The 25741-nt window shown below is 44.2% G+C and overlaps 1 protein-coding gene across 1 annotated transcript in view; it reads right to left on the bottom strand.

Annotated features, from left to right (window-relative positions):
• Positions 1-279: 279 nt before the first annotated feature.
• Positions 280-25741, bottom strand: part of JAM3 (junctional adhesion molecule 3) — an 83297-nt gene continuing 57835 nt past the window's right edge. The window contains exons 2-9 of the mRNA XM_077894239.1: positions 11956-12021; positions 11314-11427; positions 6979-7131; positions 6291-6493; positions 5288-5387; positions 3331-3460; positions 3182-3236; positions 280-2878 (exon numbers count right to left, since the gene is read on the bottom strand). Coding sequence (XP_077750365.1) covers positions 2843-2878; positions 3182-3236; positions 3331-3460; positions 5288-5387; positions 6291-6493; positions 6979-7131; positions 11314-11427; positions 11956-12021 — 857 coding nt within the window. The 3' untranslated portion in view covers positions 280-2842. The remainder of the gene's footprint in view (positions 2879-3181; positions 3237-3330; positions 3461-5287; positions 5388-6290; positions 6494-6978; positions 7132-11313; positions 11428-11955; positions 12022-25741) is intronic.

Here is a 25741-nt window from a genome sequence, read left to right as displayed (position 1 = left end):
AGCGGAAGTACGGCAGTGGGATCTGAGGGTGGACTGGCACTGCTCTATCCCGTAGTTCTCCGTATGTGAACGGTGACGCGCGTGGACCTGCTGTTGGCAGAGCGTCATGGAGCTGCTCTTGAGCATAGACCCGTATCTCCAGACAAGTGGGAGGTAACTGACGGCAGTCTCTCTCCACACCTGGGCTGGTGCCATTTTAGGCGCACTTGCCTAACAAAATGCTAGGAAAAAGGCAGACCCAACATGGAGCACATAAGGAAGAGAAGTAAAGAGGCAAAGTTGATTTTTTTTTAAAAGCTTTTATAAATGAGGTTTAACAAATACCAACTTATAGGTGTGTTAGTACAAGTCTGCAACGTCTATGTACAGCCACAGCCACACCAGAGGCCACAAGAGCCTTGTGGAGGCTTCGAGTCTTCAGTCACATTCACATCTTAGAAACACACGAATGTTCGTTCCTTTTCTGTCTACTTTTAGGCAACTACTTCCCAGACTCCGTACCCCCTTCTCTCCGTAGACCCTGTTCCCACAGCACTAGGATAGGAGGGGTTAGGTCGTAAGGGAGGCGGTAAGGCTGTCCTACCGGGATGGCAGCCAGGGTTGCTCCCCAACAACTAGAGAACAGGGACACTATCCCTTCCTACCAAGAGGGGTGAACACAGAGGGACAGTCTCAAGTGTAAGCAGTCGAGACACCACTGCAAAAGGACAGGAGTCCCATTAAGCAGTTATGAAGAGTTGCCCACTGCTGCCAAACACCCTGTGGCAAGAGTATTCACAGAACTTAAAAGAAGAAAAGTCAACATCAGTCTCAAGTATTCAATTAAAAACAAAACAAAAACCTTGAAGTATAAAAAATAAAGACACTGGAAGTTGAATCCCAAGAGGATGACATCCTTCTACATAAAACCAATCCTTGAAGCACACAGTGGAGCCTGAGGCGCGGAGAAGCTGCTGCTTCAGACCGCTGCACGTCATCAACGTATCTGAGGCGAAGAACATCTGCTCTTGAAGAGCAAAGGCTTCTGAGGGAGGCTGCTGAGTCCCCCCAGTGAGCAGCAGTGTCTTGGGGAGGTAAGGACTTTAAAAATCAGAACACGGCCTTTGATTGAGGCGTTTCGCTTTCCTCGCCATCGGGCACTCTGCCTGCTCTGGCTGCACTGCCTGACGCTTCCGGGGCCTGGCCTCACCACCAGCACGGCACGGTTTATCGTGAGGTGAGACGCAACCTGCGGTGCCTCCCGTGCTTGCTTCGTGGCAAAGAGAACCGGGGAATTCATTCTCTTAAAAAACACGGTTGTGGTTTTCAGCACTGCCTTTGGCCCCGGACGGTCTTCTGAGCTACACGAGTAAGAGGAAAACAGCGGTGGCTGCTTCGTCTCATGAACCATCCACAACCACAGCTCTGTCCCGAGGACGCCGGGAGGAGACAGGGAGGACACCGCCCTTGCTGGAGCGCCCGCCTTAGCCAACACCATAAAGCTGACGCGCGCACGGCCACTCTCAGGCCAGTAAGGGTGCAGCGCACAGGCCGGCCGGCCTTCAGAGTTAGCAGCCAGCACTGACGGCAGGCGTGGGGCTCGGGGGTCGGGGACCTGGTGACGCGGCTCCTCAATGCGAGCACTTCTGGGCACCCTCGGAGCACGGGCAGTTTGAGTGTTCTAAGAAGAGGCCGGTCAAAGCCAACCTGAAGCTCCTTCCGTTTCTTTCACAGAAATCCAAACAGATCTTGACATTATTCAACTGGAATTGTTTTAAAGGTTTTCTAAGTAACACTGGTCTGGTGTATAGACTAAGTTCTCCTATGAAAAATGCTGAAGCTTATGTGGGAAAAAGGAATGTTCCAGTAAGCCTCAAGAGGATTTGGGGGGTTAAGATACTTTTTAATTACTGGTGTTTTCCAATTTAACACTAGTAGCTTGGAAATTACTACCTTACGTTGAAATTTTTTAAAAAAATAGGTTATTAAACACTGTATGACAACATATTTACAGTTTAAATAGAAATTTCCTTTTCAATAACCAAAATACATCTTTAGCAAAAATTTAGAATGTAAAATTTTATAAAATTAACACCCATAGAAAAGCAGAACGTTATTTCAGTACCATTTCAGATTTCACCGAAGATGGTTTTCTGTAAATACTGAAACATTGCCTCGCCCCACCCAGGACAAACAGGGTTCCTACAGGTGAGAAGATCCCTTCTTCCAACAAGCAATCTACCTTCCCAGTTGGGCTGCTTTTATAACATCCTGATGCAGAGAGATTTTCCAAGATGGACGCTAGAATACTGATCAACAAAACCTTCAAGGATCAGTGCAGTGCTGCGCGTGGGCCGCTGTAAAACAAGATCATCACATCAAATGCCTCTGTTCTGGATTCACTGGGTTAAACTGCCGTTGGAGGGTGTCGCGGGGGGTGGTGCTCCCAGCCCTGCCGCGCCGGCGCCCCGTGGCTGTCGTCCCACATACGGACTCCCCCTGGCTGATGGAGGTGAGTGGCAAACTGGCTTCACAGGCCTGCGGTACGCAGCCCAGCCTGTGAGCGAGAGCTTCCCAATCACCCGAACACGCAGGTAAGAGCCAGGCCAGAAACAGACGGGGAGTCAGCCTCCGGGAAATGCAGTTTTTTCCTTGTGATGACCGTGCCCATCTTGAGGAAAATTTTTTTATTCATGTGGCTTGTTAAAAAAGTAAGAAAGGAGTAGCGGTCAACTTTGGCCAAAACAAAAAGCTTTTGCGCAAGTGTCTAGCTCTGTCCGGGTGCACTTGGCTCCCAGGCCGCTCTTGCCAGGAGGTTCTGGTAGAGGTATTTGCATGTGCTCCCCCAGCCACACCGTCACAGTCAGATGACAAATGATGACTTGTGTCTGAAGTCGCCCTGCAATGGCAGCACAGGTTAGACACGGCCGGCCGCCCACCCTCTGGCAGCCCAGGGCCCCGAGGGGGAGGGGAGAGGGAGCGTGGACGTCGGGCCTGAGCCATTTCCCTAAAAAAAAAACTTAGAGCAAAATAGATCAAATGAAACCATTCTTCAAGAGGGACACCTACGAGAACCTGCGCACCGAACGCCAGAAGTGTGGACAAACTGTCCAAGGACAGCCGTCACCTGCTCTGCTGGAAAGACCTCGATCTCTAGGTTTCCTAAATGACGTCTGCTCTGTTGCCTCATTTCTCTCCTTACCTCCTCATCTGTCCTGATATAGTTCACGCCATCTGGCTTCCCTGGACTCTTGTAACTGAAAAAGGAGGAGAAAGGGCTTCAATGACTATGACTTCGCGGGACGCCCGTGTACACTGGGCTTCGTCACCCAGCACAGAGGACAGGCTCACCTTTCGCCATTCTGTTTATTATTGACAAAGTAACCCCGTCTGTATGCGCAGCAGATGCCCACTGTTATCAGGGCCAGGACGGCAAGGACCACCAGGATCCCACCAACGATGCCGCCAACGTTCAGGTCATCTGGGGGAAGAGGGGTTGAGAGAGGGGAGGAACATGCCATCCGGTCTTACCACAGCCACCGATCCCACCAGGCCTCCCTCCTTCCTGCTCTTCCCTCCTCCCCGCTCCACCCTCATGCGCCCCCGCCCCCCCCCCCCACCCAGGCTGCAGTAACACCACTTCAGTCTTTCCAGCCCAGAACATACAGGACCCTGGATCCCTGCCCTCACTTGTAAAAAGTACTGGGACCACCACAGCGCAAATGCTGTTACACTTAATCCTGTATTAAGAGGGGCTTAGCCACATATAGAAGGCTTATGGTCCTCCGGCTAATCCCTGAAAATATTATTAATGGAGGAAATGGTTCTATTTTATGAAGACCATTAGGAGCCAGGAATCCCCAAGAAAAAAAATCCCTAATTTCCAGGGATTCCCTCTGCTGTGCGTTATCTGGGGGAAAAGAACTAGTTTCGCACAGGACTGAAAAGTAAAAATCTGAGGTGGGAACGTGACCTTTCACTACCAGCTGCCTGGCCTCCTATCTACACGCCCCGTGGAGGAAACCCCTTGACGCCCTCCTCCCATTTCCACATACTTGGCAAAGGTACTCAGTCCCCATCAGTGTGGGGCACTGGGGCTGTTGCCTTCACGAGAGGATAATGCGGTGGAAAACAGGCAGCAATATATCCGCCTAAGCAACGAACTTCTCTTACTACGGTGGTTTCGAATGTGAGTGTGCAATTAAACACTGAAACTCTGACTTTACACTGTCCGGCCCCAAGCACTCTCACTAGAGATTCGGTGGGTGTGCAGCAAAGCCCAAGAGTCTTCCTCCTGCCCTGGAGCAGTTTCCTGCATCTGACAGATGTCAAGAATCCCCTGGAAACAGTTTAACACGCAGAAGTTCCCAGACCGCCCCTGGGGACAGAGTCCAGCGCCTGGGGTGGTGCCTTGCAATCCAACACTTCTCACAATCTGGCAAGCTTGGAAAACACTGCTCTGGGGTCAGTTATGCGCAGGAAGGAGGAAGGGGTGCCCCAGGTGGTGATGATGGTGACATGCCCCATCCACCCCATCCTGCCTTCCAACCTCCCCTGTAGAACCAGGACCCCAGAGACGGTGTCCTCACAGAACAGGGTAACTGGGTGTCAGCTGACCACAAAATGACGGTCAACTAAATAAATTTCTGGAGACCTTATATAGGTTATGTCTTGATAAGTCTATCAATTATCAAAAAATTGGAGTTTATTTAAGCAGGTGCCACATGCTGCGTGAGCCCAACATGGGGCTCACACTCCCCTGAGATCAAGGCCGGAGTCAAACCGTTAACTGACTGAGTCACTCAGGCACCCCAAAATGGAGTTTATTAAATTCAGTTAAAAGTGATATGAGTAACTATGTTCCCAACATCAGAAGACTCCAGAAAGTCTATTTTGAGGAGATAAACATATTGCAAGTACCCACTTATTAGTCATTTAGCTGTTACTCAGACTTTTCTCATCTGTCCTTTCAATGTACCCGAGTGGGTTTTGGGGACTCCAGTCATCTCCAGAAGAAAGCTGACCACTTGTCTAAACTGATGGTCTAATATTAAATTAAAAACGTTCGGGATCCCTGGGTGGCGCAGCGGTTTGGCGCCTGCCTTTGGCCCAGGGCGCGATCCTGGAGACCCGGGATCGAATCCCACATCGGGCTCCTGGTGCATGGAGCCTGCTTCTCCCTCTGCCTGTGTCTCTGCCTCTCTCTCTCTCTCTCTCTGTGTGACTATCATAAATAAAAAAAAAAAAAAAAAAAACGTTCTATCCACTTGACAGTCTGCAGATGAAATATCTTCACGAAGTAACTCACAGACTTCCATCTGCTGCTCCTCACATCTGGCCGAGCCTGCGTCATTGGAAGCGATGCAGTAATACTGCCCAGAGTCCTCCTTGTGAACAGCACTGAAAACCTGTTTCGGAAATGACAGTCATGAGTCCAAGCAACGGGGTGGACCCCCTGGGCTGAAGGGAAGAGCCTGACCAACGGGCTAAGTCCAGAACGGAGCAAGAGGTCTGCTCAGTTGTCTGGGTTCGTGTTCAGCTTCCTAGTCACCGTCCCGGCTCTCCCCCGATTCCTTTCCCAACAGTCTCGCCCAGGAGCTCCTGAAGAGTGAGATCTGCTCAGGGTTTGGAGATCTCGAGGCCTGGCAACATCCAGGATGCAGGCTGAGTTTTGCCTTGCTTCAGGGAAAGGGGCTCTGGTAGAGGATTATCCCTCAGCAACGCCTGGACGATACCAGTACAGAGGATGCCATCCAAACCGGCTCGCCACGAGTGCGGTTAGATACACCACAGATCGGGAGGCCTGGCTGCAGTGGAGCCCAGGGAGAGGCTGCGGAGGGGGCAGCCTGTCCTCCACACACGACCCATCTTACTTCACCTCTCCCCTCACTGGCTTCCCTCCACAGGGTTACTTTGAAGACCATTCTAGACACGTTTTCCCCATAAATTCTCCAGCAGGCATCTCTAAAACATAAGGACTTCTTCAGATGGAACCCAACTGCCCGGTCTCTTGATTTCTCTAGGTGGTTATTCACATCAGGACCCTGACGTCACCAACCCATTACATTGATTTCATACACCTCCACAATCCCCTTTATTCTACAAGTTTCCTTTCCTCTATTTATTCCCTGAGCGCTTATTTGCTTATAAAGAGGAGGAGAGGTTCATTTTTCCCAGACTCTCCAACAGTATGGGGTTTTGGCTCCTGTCTTACAAAGCTCATTGTGTCTCTTAATCAGTGCTCTTTCCACACGAGGTACCCCTTCCCCAACAAAGATGTTTCTAGCCTCACCTCTGAGAAGAGATCTTACCAGAGTGCCTGTTTCAGAGTTTAAAAGAAAAGAGGAGTTTCGAAATCTGGGATTGGCTCTGGAATCTGTGGGCAGCGGCACATCATTGCGGTACCAGCTGTAGTGGGGCCGGGGGTAGCCCTCGCTCTCCTGGCAGTGCAGCGTGGCCGTCTTGCCCACAGGGACAGCCTTCGGGACTCTGCACACAGGAGATACTGGCTTCACTGTGGGAGGAATACGGGTTGGGGTGTCAAGTCAGTGACGTAGAAGGATTCTTCTCAAAGCCCACAATTAATCTGTTCCAAAACCAGGAGAGCCAGCCAGGCGATGCCCCACTGCCATCCCCATGTCACAACCACAGGCTCAGATCTGCCTCCGCATCTGCCCCCAGCTCACCCCCCCACAGATAACCCCACAGCACGTTTCTGACGCCTCCACCCCCCTGAGGAGTGCCTTCTACAACTGGTGAGGGGAGTAGCTGGAGCTCCCCTTACCTTCTCACCTTGCACCCCAGCTCAGGCTGTTTCAGCGCCCACAACCGCCCATTGCCTAAGTCCCGTGATGCCCCGAGGGATGTAGCTCTAGAGGGAACGAGTAAGAGCTGATCTTTTATTTTAATTCTTATTTATATTTCCCCTTCCAATCTTTTTTATGGACAGACTCATGAGGCCTGAGAGGGGGAGTGTGTTAACTTCATGTGAGTTCCTACCTTGTACAGTTAACTCAATGACAATCTCATCAATTTCTTTGCGGTCGTTTCGAGCAACCACCTCACAGCGATAAAGGGCTGAATCTGTCCGGGTCACGTTCCAGATCCTGAGGGAGGTCTTCCCCAATAGTTCTGCACGACCTGCCAAATCTCCTACAGAAAAGAGGATACAGACACAAAAACAGTGTTTAAAAACATCTTTGCCATCTGAAGAAGGCGGCTTCCGGGGCTAGCGCTGCTTCTTAACGCCTCAATGAGTAGACGGCACACCAGCTTCTGGGTCCGCTCCTGTCCAAGAGAGGGGAGCTGAGGGCGCTGTGCCTGGCGTGTAAGAGGACTCGTTACATGGGTCTCTGTTGTTAAAGCAGGGACCTCATTTTCTTCTCAGCATTCCCAGCCAGGATTTCCCATTAAAAGAGAAAAAAAATCAAGCTACATTAAAAAACAACCAATATTCATAAATGGTGCTGGGATAACTGGATCTCCACATGCAAAAGAATGAGGCTGGACTCCTACTTCACACCACATACAACAAAGACCTTCCTACAAGAGCTAACATCTGGGGATGCCTGGGTGGCTCAGTCAGTTAAGCATCTGCCTTCCACTCAGGTCGTGTTCCAGGGTCCCTGCTCAGCATGGAGTTTGCTTCTCCCTGTCACTCTGGCCCTCCCCTCTGCTCATGCTTTCTCTTACATGCTCTCTCTCAAATAAATAAATGGAATCTTTAAAAAAAGTTAACAGTATGACTCTTAGTTAAAAACAGACATAAATCATCATGACCTTGGATGAGGCAATGATTTCTTAGAAATGGCACCAAAATCACAAACTTTTAAAAAAAAGGTGTGTTGGCCTTCAGTGGACTTTCATAAAAAATTTTAAAAGTCTCATGCTTCAAAGGACATGCAAGTTTGAAAAGACAATCCACTAAATGGGAGAAAGTATCTGCAGATCATGGACCCGACAAAGGACTAGTATCCAGAATATATAAAGAATTTGCAACTCAACAATAAATAGACAAATAACCTATTTAAAAATGACAAAGATTGAGTAGACATTTCTCCAAAGAAAATAAAACAATGCCTGGGTGACTCAGGGTTTGAGCATCTGCCTTTGGCTCAGGTCGTGACCCCGGGGTCCCAGGATCAAGTCCCACATCAGGCTCTCTGCATGGAGCCTGCTTCTCCCTCTGCCTGTCTCTCTCTCTCTCTCATGAATAAATAAAATCTTAAAAAAAAAAGTGAATGAAATACCTACAATGAAATATTCTTCATCCATATAAAAAGGAATGAAGTACTGACACATGCTGTACAGTGGATGAACCTTGAAAATAACATGCTAAGTTAAAGAAGTCAGTCACAAAGGACCACCCATTGCATGATTCCATCTATGAGGTGTCCAGAATAGGCAAATCCAGAGAGACCAAGTAGATCGGTGGTTGCCAGGAGGTGGAGATAAAGGGGAAGCGGAGTAACTGCTAAAGACTAGCAGTTTCTTTTGGGGTTGATGGAAATGTTTTGTAATTTGAAAGCAGTGATGGTTGCACATCTCTGTTGACTATACTAACAGCTACTGAAGTATACACTTAAAAATATGAACTTTATGGTATATGAATTACATCTCATTTAAAAAAATAAATTTTAATATTTTATTTATTTATTCATGAGAGACACACAGAGAGAGAGAGAGAAGCAGGCTCCTGCAGGGAGCCCAACGTGGGACTTGATTACGGGACCCCAGGATCACACCCGGGGCCAAAGGCAGCGCTTAACGGCTGAGCCACCCAGGCTGCCCCTTAAAACTTTTAAAGTATAAAAAGATGGTAACTCAAAGAAGCATGAAGAACCTAAAAAATGACAAGGGAAGGAGGTAGGAAAAAAAAATGACACACAAAATAGAAAATTATTATTACTGAACCTGCTACTGGTGGCAAGAACAAGAAGGATTATTACCATAATACAATAAAAACAAAAATGCTTAAGATGAAAGATAAACATTTCCAAAGGCATTTTCTAATACGAAGGTTTGTTATCCAGTAGCCATTAGGGGAGGATTAGAATTTCTACCAGGTAACAGTAAATAATCTATCAAAGATATGGTAGGTGAGGAAATACATATATGTGTTATTGACAATATTACACAATCATAAAAAAAGAATGAGATCTTGCCATCTGTGACAACATAGATGGGCCTAGAGAGTATATGCTCAGTGAATGAGATCAGACAAAGAAAGCAAGTGTCATGGGATTTCCCTTTTATGTGCAATCTAAAATACAAAACATAACAAAAAAGAGATTAATAAATACAGAGAACAAACTGGTGGATGCCAGAGGGGACAGCGTGGGCAGAAGGGTGAAATAGGTGAAGAGGAATTAAGAGAAACAAACATGCAACTACAAAATAAGTCACAGATAAAAAGTACAATAGAGGAAATAAAGTCAATGATACTGTAATAATGCTGTATGGTGACTCCACATCTCACAGTGAGCAACAAGTGACGTGCGGATCTGTGTCATCTCTGCGGGGTGTGCCTGAACCTAATGTAATACTGCATGTGACTCCTGCTTCAATGAGAAAGTTTACAAAAATCTATCAGGACGCTTTTGGCACAGTTGTGACTTGAGGCAAGAGAAGAGGTCCAGCAAGATTCGAATTTTCCTGCAGCCTTCATATTTTGTGTGTAAACACCTTCCCCATCCTTCCGGCTAAGAGTAAGGTATTGGATTCCCAGAAACAGGAAGTTCTTTTTTTTTTTTTTTCAGGAAGTTCTTTAAGAAGATTCCCACCTAGTTTTCTCGGATGACCACAGGCTTTATCAGCAGCAGCCTCAGTTGTCACAGAATATGGACTTGTTGCCTGAGAAAAACATTTCCATCTCTCCAAAATTAAGAGGTGGACGAGATACTGGTGAGGAAAACACACGATTTTCAAAAGAGGCTTTTTTTTTTTTTTGAGTGAGAGAGTGAGAAGACGTACATGTGAGAGAGCTCGAGCAGGAGGAGGAGCAGAGGGAGAGGGAGAAGCAGACGCCCACCGAGCAGGGAGCCCGACGTGGGGCTCAGTCCCAGGACCCTGGGATCATGACCTGAGCCGAAGGCAGACGCTTAACCCACTGAGCCCCTCAGGGGCCCCCTGAAAAATGATTTTAAGAGCCTGTAACTTCTGATGATGCTGGGCAGTAAGACTGCAGAATCAGGCTGTTTCCACTACTTCTGCCCTCTCCTCTGAAGCTCCAGGTATCACCCTCTCTGCGGACTCCAAGGCCACCCTAGGAGCTGTGGGGCCCCGGTGTCCTGGCAGAGGGAAGGCCAGGTCCCGCTGCCCGCCATCGATAGCTTCTCCCTCTCCCTCCGTGCCACACCTGCTCCTAGCAACCCCTCCCCATCTCTCTCGATGCTGCCTCGACCTCACCTCCTGCCATCAGCAACTCCCTTCTGGCTTCTGCAAAAAAATTCTGAATTCGCACTCCTGCTGAACTCCTGGGTTTTCCCCATCCCCAGTGTCCTCCACAAAGTAGCCACGTCAGTCTTTCTAAAGTGTAAATGAAATCGTCTCCCTTCCCTCTAAAAAAATCTTGTGGACCCTCAAGATCCGGTCCATTCTTGCCGGGCATTCAGTGCTTCTTGCCTGCCCTGGCATACCCGCCCGGCGTGTGGAGTCCTCCCGTCTCCCCTCCTTAGTCCCAGCTGTCATGGAGAGCGTGCAATTTCCCTAAGCCCAGCTGCCTGTTGCTTCCACATCCCTACACACAGCCTTCTTTCTGGCCCACGACCTTCCTCCACCCCACCCCTCAGCATCTGGCCTGGTTAACCGGCTTCCTAGCTCAGCCGAGATGTCACTCCCGGGAAGCCTTTCCCACCACCTGCCCTGCCCTACTTCATGGGATCAGAGACACTCTATGATGACCTCTGTTCTAGCAAATGCTTTCTCAATGTGGGAAGCTTGGCACACAGTAAGTGCTCAGCAAACACCTGTCTCCATGCTGTTCCTCATGATCCTTTGGATTGACTCATGCAGCTGGTATCACAAATGTCATGGAGCACACGGTAAGAGGATGGCCTAGGAAAATGTTCACCGTGATACCTCAACAGGGTGGGCTACAGACAGATTCAAACCACAGCTAAAGAGGTGATGCCTGTTGAAGCTGGATGACGGGGGCAGGGAGGGGCAGGGTACTACTCATTACTTGCCCATGTTGGACTTTTCCAGAAGTGAAACAAACTGAACCAGACCAAACAACAATCCTGGCTACAGATGCAGCACCACTCGGAGGACCATCTTGAGCTACAGGTGTATGCCTGGCCCTTGTGGACTAAGGGGTGGATTAGAGGATCATACCCTGAATTCTGTTGTCAAAAAACACATATGTGGTTTGGTCATCTTGAATTTTCTTCCATTCAATCCTGGGGTCAGTCGTCTGTGAATCCGTAATGATACAGGATAGTTCCACACCTAATGAGAAAAAAAAAGAACTCTCAGAGACTGTGAAACAATTTTATGATCACTTGTGTACCTGGACCCTGCAGCTATGGCTCATTTTAGGTAGTCTTGCATGTGGGTCAAAAAATCCATCTCCTAAAAAAAAAAAAAAAAAATCCACCTCCAGGCTCCAAGTGACTTTAAGAAAAGATGAATTTTAGCCAGAAAAATAACAAAGACAATTAAGCGAGGACTTTTACTAATCAGAGCACATGCTTGCCCCTCACACACGCTTGTGTGTAAGCAAGCTGCTCTGTGCCTACAAAGCCAGGCAGGCGCTGGGTACTGGCGGGTGCAGAACCAGCACACTTCCCTGCCGGCCCGCGGAGGCACGCTGCGCCACACACGGCACATGGCACACCGCACGCAAGGCCGAGGAGCCAGCCACCCCTGAACATCTGTGTGGCCCTGTAGGGCGGCAGGCGCGGGCGGAGTTGGCTGCGAGGCTGCCGGTGCCCGTTAGGTGGTGCCTATTCCCCTGGGAGGCTCCCCTGCACTCACTTTCAAACTCCTGGACCACTGGGGTCCGGTTGCTGGACTTGAGATTCACGGCCCCGGTCAAGCAACCTGAAGGGAAAGAATAAGGTCACATCAGAGACAAGGCAACTCGAAAACAGCAGAGAACCCTCCCCCCCCCTTCTACGTAGACGACAGCCACGAACCACAGAGATTGGTGTTTTATAACAAAGCCAGGTCTCTTAGATACAGCAAGCTGACTGCTCTCTGTTGACCTGACCTCACCAGGATGAACCAACCAGAAGCGTTCTGAGAATGTAGTTCCAGAACATAACTGCCCTGGAGCTTTAAAGACTCTTCCTCTAAGAATTTCCTTCTTGCTCAGTCGTTATTAATCCTGTCAACAGGGATCCCTGGGTGGCGCAGCGGTTTGGCGCCTGCCTTTGGCCCAGGGCGTGATCCTGGAGACCCGGGATCGAATCCCACGTCGGGCTCCCGGTGCATGGAGCCTGCTTCTCCCTCTGCCTGTGTCTCTGCCCCTCTCTCTCTCTGTGTGTGTGACTATCATGAATAAATAAAAATTTAAAAAAAAAAAATCCTGTCAACATCTTTCATCCAGACCCACGAGAGCCTTCTTGTCATTCCTGCCTCCTGCATCTCTGCTGCCCCGTAACCATGTGACCCAGTGAGGCCCACCCATCAGGAAGCTTTCACTAGGGGCACCCGCGTGGCTCAGGTGGTTAAGCGCTCAACTCTTGATTTCAGCTCAGGTCATGATCTGGGAGTCCTGGAATTGAGTCCCCTGTGGGGCTCCCCACTCAATGGGGAGTCAGCTTGTGTCCCTCTCTCTGCTCCTCCCCACCTCATTCACACTCTCCCTCTAAAATAAATTTAAAAAAAAATTTTTAAGTTTTCACTAGTTTTTGGTAAAATGAGAAAAATAACAATTTTCATGAAGCTAAGTTAAAACAGGTATTGATGAAATCAGGATATGCTAATCGCATGGCAATCCCTCTTAAAACTAGCATCTGACTCCCCATGTCTTTCAACAAACATTAAAACCAGTTTATCGTGGTCTCAAGTATCTTTTTTTTTTTTTTTTTTGCAGAAGATCAAGTAGGTACACCGACCCCCCTCCCCCCCAAAATGTCATGCTTCAGCTACCTGGCCTCTGGGAAAATACGCATTCCCCAAAGGCTTCCTACACAACCCTCGTGAGGGTCTCTGGATCTCAGCTCACTATCCCAGCTACAGCAACAGGAGGAGACGCGTGCTCCACCTCCTTGTGTATTAGGTGGGGTGCGGGTCACAACTAACTGTTCCTTCTCCTTTTTAAATCTTATTCGGTTTGGTTACATGTGTACCTTCCAAGTATACATTTTGATCCTTTCTTTCTTATTTAGTAAGACCTCATTAATTATAGCAAAAGCCATAGAAATCTACTAAAAGGGAGGAAAAATCACAAGTATAATACATACACCTGAGTTGCTACTCATTTTTATAACACTGACTTCTACAAAAGGTTGTAGAACCAGGACAAGGAAAGATCATTTTATTTTGTTTTGATTAACTGTGGGCCACTCCTTTTGAGAATCAGAAACACATCCCATGTATGTGCAGCACCTTCAACTTCTTCAATCTGAAAGCTCCCAGGGACCCACCGGTAAGGAGTAATAACCGATGCTTTGAAGATCCACCAAGGCCACACAGGTTCTAAGGAAATGACCACAGACCGCTCTTTCAGTGTGATCACTGGAATTTCAATGATGAGACCATGAAACTCTGGTTCCCAAGGCCCATGACCAGGAACCAGCTTCCAACCCAGAGTCCACTGAAGGCGCCTTTGAGGTAACTCACAAGAGCTTCACGCAACTGGATAATAAACAACCAGAGAACGCTATCTGACCCTTTTCTTTAATAGACATGATGTTAAGAGAAATTAAGAATGCACTGGAGAGTTCTGTCACCACAGAAACAGAGAGGAAGGGCAGATGAGCTCACTTATCAAAAATGGTGGGAACACTAGAGTTGGTAACGAGTGCACTGGAGGACAAAGAGGTGAAGGCTGAAGTCACTCTAGTGTCTGTGACACTGTTGAATTTTCATGAAGGCCAACTGACACACATTCTTTACAACAAACCTCTGGTGTGAACTAAGCCAGTGTGCTTCCTATAACCTCAAAGAAGATAAGGCGACACAGCTCCAGACAATGGAAATAATCCCCCTTCAATCCCTCTACTCTGCAGCAAAGAGGCGAAGGCTCTATACGCCTCAACGAAGGCTTGGCCAGACCCCCTCCGACCCAACTCCCTGGGTAAGTTGCACAGGCAGCTGCCTGCGCCCATCCTGGGAGACAGGATGTCCCAATGAGATTGAACAACAGAGGACCACTCAAGCAAGTGGAGCTCTAGCCCAGGTGAGGACTCCCCACAGCAGGACCCAGGTCAGACGGGGTCCCATGCTGAGAGTCCTCCCTCAGAGTCCTCCTTCTATTCTTAAATAACTGTATTATTATTATTATTAAACAAGTCTTAAACTTACAAATTTTTGCCGCCGCCTCATTTACCTACTGCCACTAGCCCAGATCCCATTTTAAAATACAGATGACCCTTGAACAGCACGGTTTGAGCTGCACAGGTCCACTTACAGGTGGATTAAGGCTGATGGCAAAGGCCACAGGGTATTCACTTCTAGCTGCCCACCCCCCCCCCCACAGCATAATCAATGGCCAGTGGTGCAGAAGTCACACTTGCTGCCCTCTGAGAACCCAGGGAGGGGAGGCCCATGGGGGCCGCAGCCCTGGGAGCCCTAGAACCAGACAGGGCTGCAGGTTGCTCATGTGCCAACAGGGTGGTCCAGTTGAGCACCCAGGGCTTGTGGGTAGAGGAAGACCTGTAGCAGAAGAACACATCCAGAGGGTCCCCTGTGGGCCGGGCTCCAGGCTGCCCTGGGTCCCTCCTGGCCCAGCGCTGACCTGCCCCCAAAGCTGCTGATGGTTACAGCCAGCACTATGTGGCAGGTGGGTCAGCTGTCCTCCACCCCCAGGCTGCGTCAGAGACCACCAGGCCATGGAGTAGCACCACCCTGGGGCCAGGCCCGCCGCCAACAACCCCCCCGCCCCCGTCCTGGCCCCTCCTGGAGGATGTTTTAAAATAAATACCCATACAGTGCTGTAAATATACTCTCTTATTTTAACATTTTCTTTCCTCCAGCTTACTTTATAAGAATACAGCATATAGTATAGGTAGCATATAGAATACAAGGTTGTCGGGCAGCCCGGGTGGCTCAGCGGTTTAGCGCCTGCCTTCGGCCCAGGGAGTGATCCTGGAGACCCCGGATCAAGTCCCACATCGGGCTCCCTGCATGGAGCCTGCTTCTCCCTCTGCCTGTGTCTCTGCCCCTCTCTCTCTCTCTCTCTCTCTATCTCTCATTAATAAATAAATTTTTAAAAATATGAGGCTATCAACTATTTGTCAGAGGTGAGGCTTCCAGTCAACAGCAGGTTAAGTTTTGGGGGAGTCAAAAGTTATCGGATTTTCAACTGTGGGAGGGGGATGGGGAGTGGGGGCAGGCACTATTAGCCCCATGTTGTCCAGCACCTTGCATAAAAGAAAGCGCTATGAGGACTAGCACAAGCCTAACTCTTAGAGGCATCACCAGAAGCAGCTCAGCTGGAGTACCATCCCAATGTAACCAGTTGGGAAATGGGGGCCGGAAGCCAGCCCCGAAGTGGTGGCTGCTAAAGTTTAATTGTGCACACACAACCCCCGTGCTACCAAAACTCACAAAGAGATTACACTACTTAATACAGAACAAAGGTGTTTTAGGAAGGAGAAAAGGGGGGGCGGATCTATGATAGCATCTTTCACATGCTCTTGTCCCTATTTCGTATCGATCTTGGTTATCAGACTAAGCTTTTTAGGAGAAGCCATTCATTCATCAATTTTTACGTAGCATCTGTTATATACCTGATACCGGCCTAAACATTACAGATGATACATGAATAAAACAAGTAAAAATTCATGTTCTCATGGAGCTTACATTCTAGTATAAAAAAACAAGTATTATTCGGTTTACTCATCTTTACCTCTTCAACTCTAACACTGAATGGCTTTTAGTAGGTACCTGGAAAGTGTTTCCTGAATAAATCAAGGTACATTTTTTGAGTTCTGTACTGATTTCCTTGAGCTTTCCAAAAAATCACTTAATTGAATTCAGTTTTCTCACAGAGCTATAGTGTGGTCACTCTTTTCTTCATCCTGCTTAAGAATATATTATTACATCTTGGACTTGGAAGGGATCTAAGATATGTGCAGTTGTCTGTTTCTATTCAAAACCTCCTAACCAAATTTAAGACTCCCCTCTAGGACAGTTGTGGTACGTCCAAAGCATATTATGGTTTCAGTATGTGGTCATTAAAATTCAGAAAATCTGGGGTGCCCTCATGGCTCAGTCTGTTAAGCATCCAGCTCTTGATGTTGGCTCATGTCATGATCTCAGGGTCCTGGGATCAAGCCCCATGTTGGGCTTGTGCTCACTGTGGAGTCTGCTTGTCCCTCTCCCTCTGCTCTGCCCCATCTTTCTCTCAAAATCTTTTTAAAATTTTTCAGTAAATCTTTCACCCAATTTCCTCCATTGGTCCTATCGTACAGAATTATAGCACAATTATCAAAACTGGAAAACTGACGTGTAGAAAAGAGGTGTATGGTTCTATGTCGTTTTATTGCATGGGAAGATTCCTGTAATTACCACAATTAATACACAGAACTATTTTATTTTATTTTATTTTAATTTTTTATTTATTTATGATAGTCACACACAGAGAGAGAGAGAGAGAGAGAGAGGGGCAGAGACACAGGCAGAGGGAGAAGCAGGCTCCATGCACCGGGAGCCCGATGTGGGACTCGATCCTGGGTCTCCAGGATCGTGCCCTGGGCCAAAGGCAGGCTCCAAACCGCTGCGCCACCCAGGGATCCCCACAGAACTATTTTAAAAAAGGCACCTAGCTGTTCCATCATCACGAAGATCTCCTCACATGACCCCTTACAGTCACATCTACCCCCTCACCATCTGTTACCCCTACCAACCACTGATCTATCTCCACAAGTTTGTCACTTAGAGACATATAAATAATACATATAAATGGAAATACACCATAGGTGACCTTTTGAGATTGACTTTCATTCAGCATAATGCCCTTTGGATTCACCCAACTGAGGTGTGAGGACAGTTCATTTCTTCCCATTGCTGCATAGTAGTGCTAGGCATGGACGTACCAGTTTAACCACTCACTCGTTAAGATAGCTGGGTTGTTGCCACTGTGGAGCTGTTCTGAATACCTCAGCAGTGGGGAGTGTCTGCTCTCCCGACCCAACTGAAGGTTAGTAGGTTGAGAAAATGAGAGTCAGGGTGACATAAAGATTTTCTCTTTACTGAATGTGGTATTTTCATCTCAACAAGACATCGAAGCTGAATGTGAAGACAGGGTGCTCCTCCCCTTATACCCTTTCTTTTCTACGTATAATATACAGGAGTGGTCCAGTTTTTCCACATTCTTATCATTACTATTTTTTTATTTTATTCTGGTAAAATATACATAACACAAAATTCACCACTTTAACCACTTCCATATAATTTGGTGGCATTAAGGATATTCCAGATGTTGTGCAACAACTGCCACTATCCATTTCCACAAGTTGTTCATCATCCTAACATAAACTGTATACCAATTAAAGAGCGACTCCCCATTTCCTGCAAACCCCAGGTGCTGGCTCTATGAATTCGCCTATTCTAGGTGCCGCATGCAAGCGGAATCCTAGCGCGTATTTACCGCCTCTTGCTTACCCGTCCATCATTCATCAACAGATGGGGTGTTTCTACCTTTTGGCTACTGTGAATAATGCTGCTATGAACCACGGAGTACAGGCATCAGAGTCCTGGCTTTCAACTCTTTTGTGTACGTATTTAAGAGTTTAATTCCTGGACCATATGGTAATTCTATGTGTGACTGAGGAACTGCTAAACTTTACTGCTGCGCTACACCATTTTATGACCCCATCAGCAATGCCCATGAGGGTTCTAACTTCTCCACATCATCACCAAAATTTCTAATTTTCCAGGTTTTGTTTTTTACTTTTAATAATAGCCATCCTGATGAGTGTGAAGTAGTATCTCACTGTTATTTTGATTTGCATTTTCCTAAACTGGAAGATGTTGCCCATCTACTCATGTTCTTATTGGTCATTTGTAGATCCTCTTTGGAGAAATGTTTATTTAAATCCTTTGCCTTTTTTTTTTAAGTAGGTTGTTTTTTCATTGTTGAGTTGTAGGGGTTCTTTATTCTGGATCTCAATCCTTTATATATATATATATATATATATATATATATATATATATATATATATATATATGTTTTGCAAATATTTTCTCCCATTCTGTTTTACTCTTTTATAGTGTCCTTTGATTCACAGAAGTTTTTAAGATATTACTTATTCATGAGAGACACACAGAGGCAGAGACACAGGCAGAAGGAGAAGCAGGCTCCATGCAGGGAGCCCGACGTGGGACTCGATCCCAGGACCCGGGGTCACGCCCAGAGATAAGGGCAGACGCTCAACCGCTGAGCCACACAGGTGCCCCAGTTCACAAAAGTTTTTAATTTTGATGGAGTCCAATATATTTTTTCTTCTGCTGCCTGTGCTTTTGGTGTCCTATCCACAGCATGCCAAATCCAATGTCATGAAGATTTTCCCCATTGTTTTCTTCAAAGAATTTTAGTTTTAGATCTTATATTTAATAGCCTTTCATCTATTTTATTTTCATGTAAGGTAAGGGCCCAAATTCATTATTTAGAATGTGCATATTTAGTTTTCCCAGCACTATTTTTTGAAAAGACTATTCTTCCCCATTCAACAGTCTTAGCACCCTTGCTGAAGATTAGTTCATCCTGCATGCGAGAGTTTATTTCAGGGCTCTCTATCCTGCTCCACTGGCTCACATGCCTCCGCTAGGCCAGCACCGCACTGTTTTAATTACTGTAGCTTCATAGTATGTTTTGCAAACAGGAAATGTGAGTCTTCCAATTTTGTTCTTTTTCTAGATGACTTCAGCAATTTTGGGTCCCTTGAGATTCCATATAAATTTCAAGATGGTTTTTTATATTTCAGAAAAGAACAACTTTGAGATTTTGAAAGAGACTACATGGAAATGTAGATTCCTTTGGGTAGTGTTAACAATTTTGTTTTCTAATCCATAAACCCAGAATTTACTCCACTTATTTGTATCTTCTTTAATTTCAACAACGTTTTGCAGTTTTCAGGGTATGAGTCTTTCACTTCCTGGATTAAATTTATTCCTAAATATTTTATTTTTGTTGCTATTATAAATAGGATTGTTTTCATAATTTCCTTTTCTGTATGTTCACTGTTAATGTGTAGAAATGAAAATTACTTTTTATATGTTGCAGGGTTTTTTTGTTTTGTCTGCCTTGTTATTAGCTCTAGGCTACTCCGTTTATCCCTTTATCCTTTATCCCTTCCTTTTTTTTTCTTCTTTTGTTTTTGGAGTAATCTTTAAGGTTTCCTACGAATAAGATCACATTATGAATAGAGATAATTTTACTTCTTTCTTTCCAATATTGTTTTACTTCTTCTTTTCCAATATGGATACCTTCTACTTCTTTCTGTTGTCTAACCACTCTGGCTAGAAATTCCAAAATTATGTAGAATAGAAATGATGAATGTAGGTATCCTTGTCTTGTTCCTGATCTGAGGGGAAATCCAGTCTTTCACCATTACTTATGACATTAGCTATGGGTTTTTCACATATGTGTGTGTGTGTGTGTGTGTGTGAGAGTGACTTCTATATATATATGGTTTGCTGTTTTTTTGGTATTTTTTTTTTACCATGTTGAGGATGTTTCTTCTACTCCTAACTTATTGTGCTTTTGTTATGAAGGGTGCTAAATCTTGTCAAATGCTTTTACCGCATCAATTGAGATGATCATGTGGTTCTTTGATTTTATTCTATTAATCTGGTTACTACCTTAATTGATTTTCATATGTTGAATAATTCTTGCATTCTGGAAGCAAATTCCATTCACTCATGGTGTACAGTCCTTCAAATATGTTATGGAATTTAGTTTGCTAATACTTTTTGTAATATTTTTGAGTCACTATTAAGGAATACTGGTCTATGGTTTTCTTACAGTGTCTTTGTCAGGTGTTCATATCAGGGTAATGCTGGCTTTACAGAATGAATTAGAAGGAATCCTCTTCAATTTTTTGGAATAGTTTGACAAGATTGATGTTTTTCTTTAAATGTTTGTAGAATTCACCAGTGAAGTCATCTGGTCAGAGTTTTTCTTTGTTTTTGATTATGGATTCAATCTCCTTACTAGTCATAAATCTATTCAGATTTTCTAGTTCTTAATGATTAAGTTTTGGTATTGCTTGTTTCTGGCCACTTGTCAATTTGCTGTTATACACCTGTTCACAGTATTCTTTCATAATCCTATTTCTGTAAAATCAGTTGTTACCCCCCCACTTTCTTTTCTGATTTTAGTAATTCAAACCTTATTTCTTTCTTAGTCAATCTAGTTAAACTTCATCAATTTTATCTTTTCAAAGAAGCATTTTATTTTCATTGATTTCTATTATTTTTCTATTCTCTTTTTTATTAATTTCTGCTCTAATCTTTAAGATTTCCTATCTTATGCTGGTTTGGGGTTTAGTTTATTCTTCTTTTTCCAGTTTCTTAGGGTATAACATTGCTATTGATTTTAGGCCTTTCTATATTGAAATTTTATGTGCTTTAGGTCTTCATACTGCTTTCTCTGAATCCCATAAATTTTGGTATATTGTGTTTTCATTTGTCTCAAGGTATTTTCTAATTTACTTTGTAACATCTTTGCTCCATTGGTTACGAGTGTGTTCATTTCCATCTATCTGTGAATTTTCTAGTTTTAGTTATTTACTTCTAGTTTCATTCCATTGTGACTCAAAAAGATACTTTATATGGTTTAATTTTTTAAATTAAGACTTGTTTGGCTTAATATATAATCAATCCTAGAGAATGTTCTATGTGTACTTGTGAAAAATGTGTATTCTGCTGTTGCTGAGTATAGTGTCCTGTATTTGTTAGGTCCAAGTGGTTCATTATATTGTTCAAGTCCTGTATTTCCTTATTGATCTTTTATCTTGTTTATCCATTATCAAAAGTGGGCACTAAAATTTCCAATTATTGTTGAACTATTTCTCCCTCCAATCCTGCCAATGTTGGCTTCATATACTATGGGGCTCAAGTGTCTGATTCACACATTTGTAACTGTTATATATTATCTTACTATTACTGATTCTTTGCCTCTTGTAACAGTTTTTGACTTAAAGTCTATTTTGTCTTTTGGTTACTATTTGCACAGAATGTATTTTCTCACCCTTCCAGCCCACTGTGTTTAGATCTAAAGGGAGTGTCTTATGGATAGCAAGCAGCTGAATCATTTATTTATCCTGTCAATCTCTGCCTTTGATGAAGAGTTTAATCCATTTATAATGTAATTAACTAATAATGAACTTGTATCTGCTATTTTGCTACTTGCTTTCTGTATGTATTGTTTTTTGTTCCTTATTTCTTCCACTGCTGTTTTTTTTTTTTAATTATTTTTTATTTTTTATTTATTATAGGCACACAGTGAGAGAGAGAGGCGGAGACATAGGCAGAGGGAGAAGCAGGCTCCATGCACTGGGAGCCCGACATGGGATTCGATCCTGGGTCCCCAGGGTCGCGCCCTGGGCCAAAGGCAGGCGCCAAACCGCTGCGCCACCCAGGGATCCCCCACTGCTGCTTTTTTTCAGTGTTTTGTTTTTGGGGAGTGACACATTTTGATTCCCTTCTCATTTTCTTCAGTGTAAACTCTATAGGTATAATCCTTGTGGTTAAGACTCCTAACTCTGGGAAATGAACTAGGGGTGGTGGAAGGGGAGGAGGGCGGGAAGTGGGGGTGAATGGGTGATGGGCACTGAGGGGGGCACTTGACGGGATGAGCACTGGGTGCTATTCTGTATGTTGGCAAATTGAACACCAATAAAAAATAAATTTATTATTAAAAAAAATATATATATATATATATATTGTGGCTATCATGGGTTTATTATAACATCCTAAATGAGAAGAAATTTGAACTGATACCAACTTAACTTCAGCTGTACGCAAAAATTCTATTCTGTCCTTCCCTTTATGTTATTGTTGACACAAATTACATCTTTACAGGTTGTATGCCTTATCAATAACAGATTTAAAATTATTTTTACTAAAAAAAATAAAAAATAAAAAAAAATAAAATTATTTTTATGCATTGTCTTTTAGATTCTGTAGAAAATTAAAAGTGCAGTTACGTACCAAAATTATAATAAGACTAGCTTTTATATTTGTGTAATTATCTCTACTGGAGATCTTTGTATCTTCATACAGATTTGAGTTAGTGTTTTCTTTCATTTCAACTTGAAGGATTCCCTTTAATATTTTTATGTAGAACAGATAATGAACTCCCTCGGGTTTTCTGAAACTGTCTTAATTTCTCCCTCATTTCTGAAGGTCAGTTTTGGTGGATCTAAAAATTTCAGTTTACAGTGTTTCCGGTGCAGCAGTTTAGTGCCGCCTGCAGCCCAGGATGTGATCGTGGAGACCCTGGATCGAGTCCCACGTCAGGCTCTCTGTATGATGCCTGCTTCTCCCTCTGCCTGTGTCCCTGCCTGTGTCTCTGCGCCTCTCTCTCTCTCTCTCTGTCTCTATGAATAAATAAATAAAATCTTAAAAAAAATACAGTGTTCTTCCTTCAACACCTTAAATATGCCATCTCACAGTCTTCTAGCTTACAACATTTCTGGAAAGACATCAGCTGATAACTTTATTGATGATTCCTACTGATAATCACTTCTGTCTTGCTGCTTTCAAGGTTTTCTTTTGTCTCTGGCTTTTGACAGTTTGACTATAATGCATCTCAGGATGACTCCACTCAGGTTTATCCTACTTGGAGTGCATGAAGCTTCTTAAATTTGTAGATTCATGACTTTCACCAATTGTGTGTGTGGGGGGGTGTTTCAGCCATTATTTCTCAAAAAAAAAAAAAAAATCATTCTGCCTCCTTTTCTCTCTCTTCTCCTGGGACTCCCATAAAGCACATGTTGGTCCACTTGACAGTGTCCCACAAGTCCATCAGGCTCTGCTATCAGCTGAATTGTATGTCCCACCCCCTTCTCCCTGACCAAGATTTATGTTTTGAAGTCCCAGCCCCCAGTACCTCAGAATATGAGTAGATGGGGAGACAGAGCCCTTAAAATGGTGATAAATTAAACCGATGCTATTAGGAGTCCTAATCCAATCTGACTCATGTCTTATGTAAGCAGGAAATTAGGACACATAGAATGACGAGCATGTAGAGGAAACACTATGTGAAGACATGGCAAGAGTGTGGCCATGTACACACCAAGGAGAAGCCTCAAAAGGAACTAAATCTGCTGACACCTTGATCTTGGACTTCTACCTTCCAGAACTGTGAAAAAATAGATTTTGGTTGTTTAAGCCACTCAATCTCTGGCATTTTGTTATGGCAGCCTAGCAAAATAATACCAGCTATGTTCACTTTTCATTCTCTTTTCTTTCTGCTCCTCAGACATGATTGATAATTTATATCACCCTATCTTCTGGTTCACTGATTCTTCCTTTTGCCTGCTCAAATATGCTGTTTATCTTCTCCAGTGAATTTTTCATTTCAGTTATTACACTTTTCAACTCCAGAATTTATTTTTACAATTTCTATCTCTCTGTTGTACTTTGATGCTCCAATAATGTTTTCCTGATTCCATGTTTTCCCCTAGCTCTCTGAGCATATTAAAGATAAATTATTTAATGTCTTTTTCTACTAAATCTAATGTCTAGGTTTCTTTTCATTCACTTTGTTGAATGTTTATTTGTATGTTTTGCAGGTTTTTTTGAAAATTGAGCATTAAACTATTATAAAACTATTACTCAGGAAATCAGTTTCTTCTTCTCTAGGATTTCCTCCTCTGTGTGTGGGTGTGTGTGTGTGTGTGTGTGTGTGTGTTCAATTATTGCTGAAAATTGTAGCACTCTGTTTTGAGAGTTCCAATTTTTTTCCCCTCAAACACTATTCCTTTTTGAGCCTGGTCACTGAGGTTTCTTTACCTTCTCTTCAGCTAATGTTCTGACAGATATTTCCTGTTCTGATAAAGACTTCCTTGAATGCCAAGAGCTCTCTCTCTCTCTCACACACACACACACACACACACACACAAAAGAGAACAGCCACCTTTCCCAAATCTTTGTAGACTGGCTCCATGCAGGGGCACTCCTTCTACCCTTTCTTAGTTGGTTTTGCTCTGAGTACAGGGATCACCCTAAGATGGAATGCTGTTGCCCTGAAGGTCCTAATCTCCTAGTCTTATCACAGCTTCTCTTCTAAGACAGCATATTGTGTATCTTTATCCAGAATCTCTTCCAGCAATTGTGGGTTTGTAGTTCCCTTGTAGCTTTTATAAGCAGTGTCTATTTCTTTTCCCACCAGCATTACAGGTTATGTGAGACAAAGAAAAGCACCTCATGTCAGTCCTTCAGTTATCCTCAGAGAAGTTAAAATAAATGTGCCAAAACATCTGCAAATCAGGTTTGCTTTCCTTCCAATTTAAGGGATGGGGGAAGAGGGATAAGGATGGGGAGAGACTGTCATGGGGGAAAAAGTAAAAATGTGATCAAACTTTCCTACCATTTTGAAGATTGTTGTTGTTGTTTTTTTTCTTGACTGGGCATTTATTTGGTTGCTATAAACCTTCAACTGTTTTCCAAAGCTCTTACAAAGTTGGTTTGTTTTTTTCAATGTTTCCATGGGAGAACATGAGCCTAGAGCTTCCTCTAGCCTAGGTTCTACCTCTTGTTGATGTCACTCCAAACTAGCATTATTGCTCTTTTTATTTTTTGTTATTTCAGCCATTCTTATTCATCGTTGTGCCTCCAATTCCCAACATCATACCTGAGATGCAAGAAGTTTTTGGAAATGTTATTGACTGTAAAGTGGAGGAGAGAGCCACAATTTCAATACAGTATGGTAATTGACATGTCGGTAACCCAGAGAGTGTATGACACAGTTGGCTAAGGAGCCAGGACTCAAACCCCGCCTCACTGTCTTTGCTCATTTAGTATTTCTTCTGACAATGTAGCTCTCACTATAAATTAGGAAACTGGCATTTCTGGATTCCATGATTTCCTAGGACTTAACTGCTTCACGTAGAAATGACAGTGTTTTTTCAACCAAAAGAACCGGTGACTCATTCCAGTATACAGGTAACCACTCAGTGTTGTGTTAGTATTTCCATTTTCAAAGCTCTTCTATATGCCAAAGCTATAAACTACTATCAAGTAATCTGGGCCCTAAAAAAAAAAAAAAGTAATCTGGTCCCTATTTTTAATGCGCCTATTGACTTTCAGTGTGATTGTGTACCCTTTATTTTTCCCAACTGCAAAATATTAGAAAATTTTTATCCTTCTTTCACTAATAACTGAATACTAATTATAGTAAGTTGTCAATTAAGTTGTCACTTGAGTATTATCTTATCTTATTATTAGAAACTTTTTATCCTTCTTTCACTAATATTAATTATATTAATATTATATTAATTATATTAAGTTGTCAATTAAGTTGTCACTTGAATATTATCTTATTATTATCATTACTATATTTGCTATATAGAGGATGAATGCATTTCTTGTGGCCCAAGGAACAGTAAGTTTTAAATTGAATGGCTTGAGACTTGAGGCCCGA

The sequence above is a fragment of the Canis aureus genome, chromosome 3 (genome assembly GCF_053574225.1).
Source record: "Canis aureus isolate CA01 chromosome 3, VMU_Caureus_v.1.0, whole genome shotgun sequence".
NCBI classification, from domain to species: domain Eukaryota; kingdom Metazoa; phylum Chordata; class Mammalia; order Carnivora; family Canidae; genus Canis; species Canis aureus.
The sequence above is the reverse complement of the archived record's forward strand: the minus strand, read 5'-3'. Positions and strand labels throughout refer to the sequence as shown.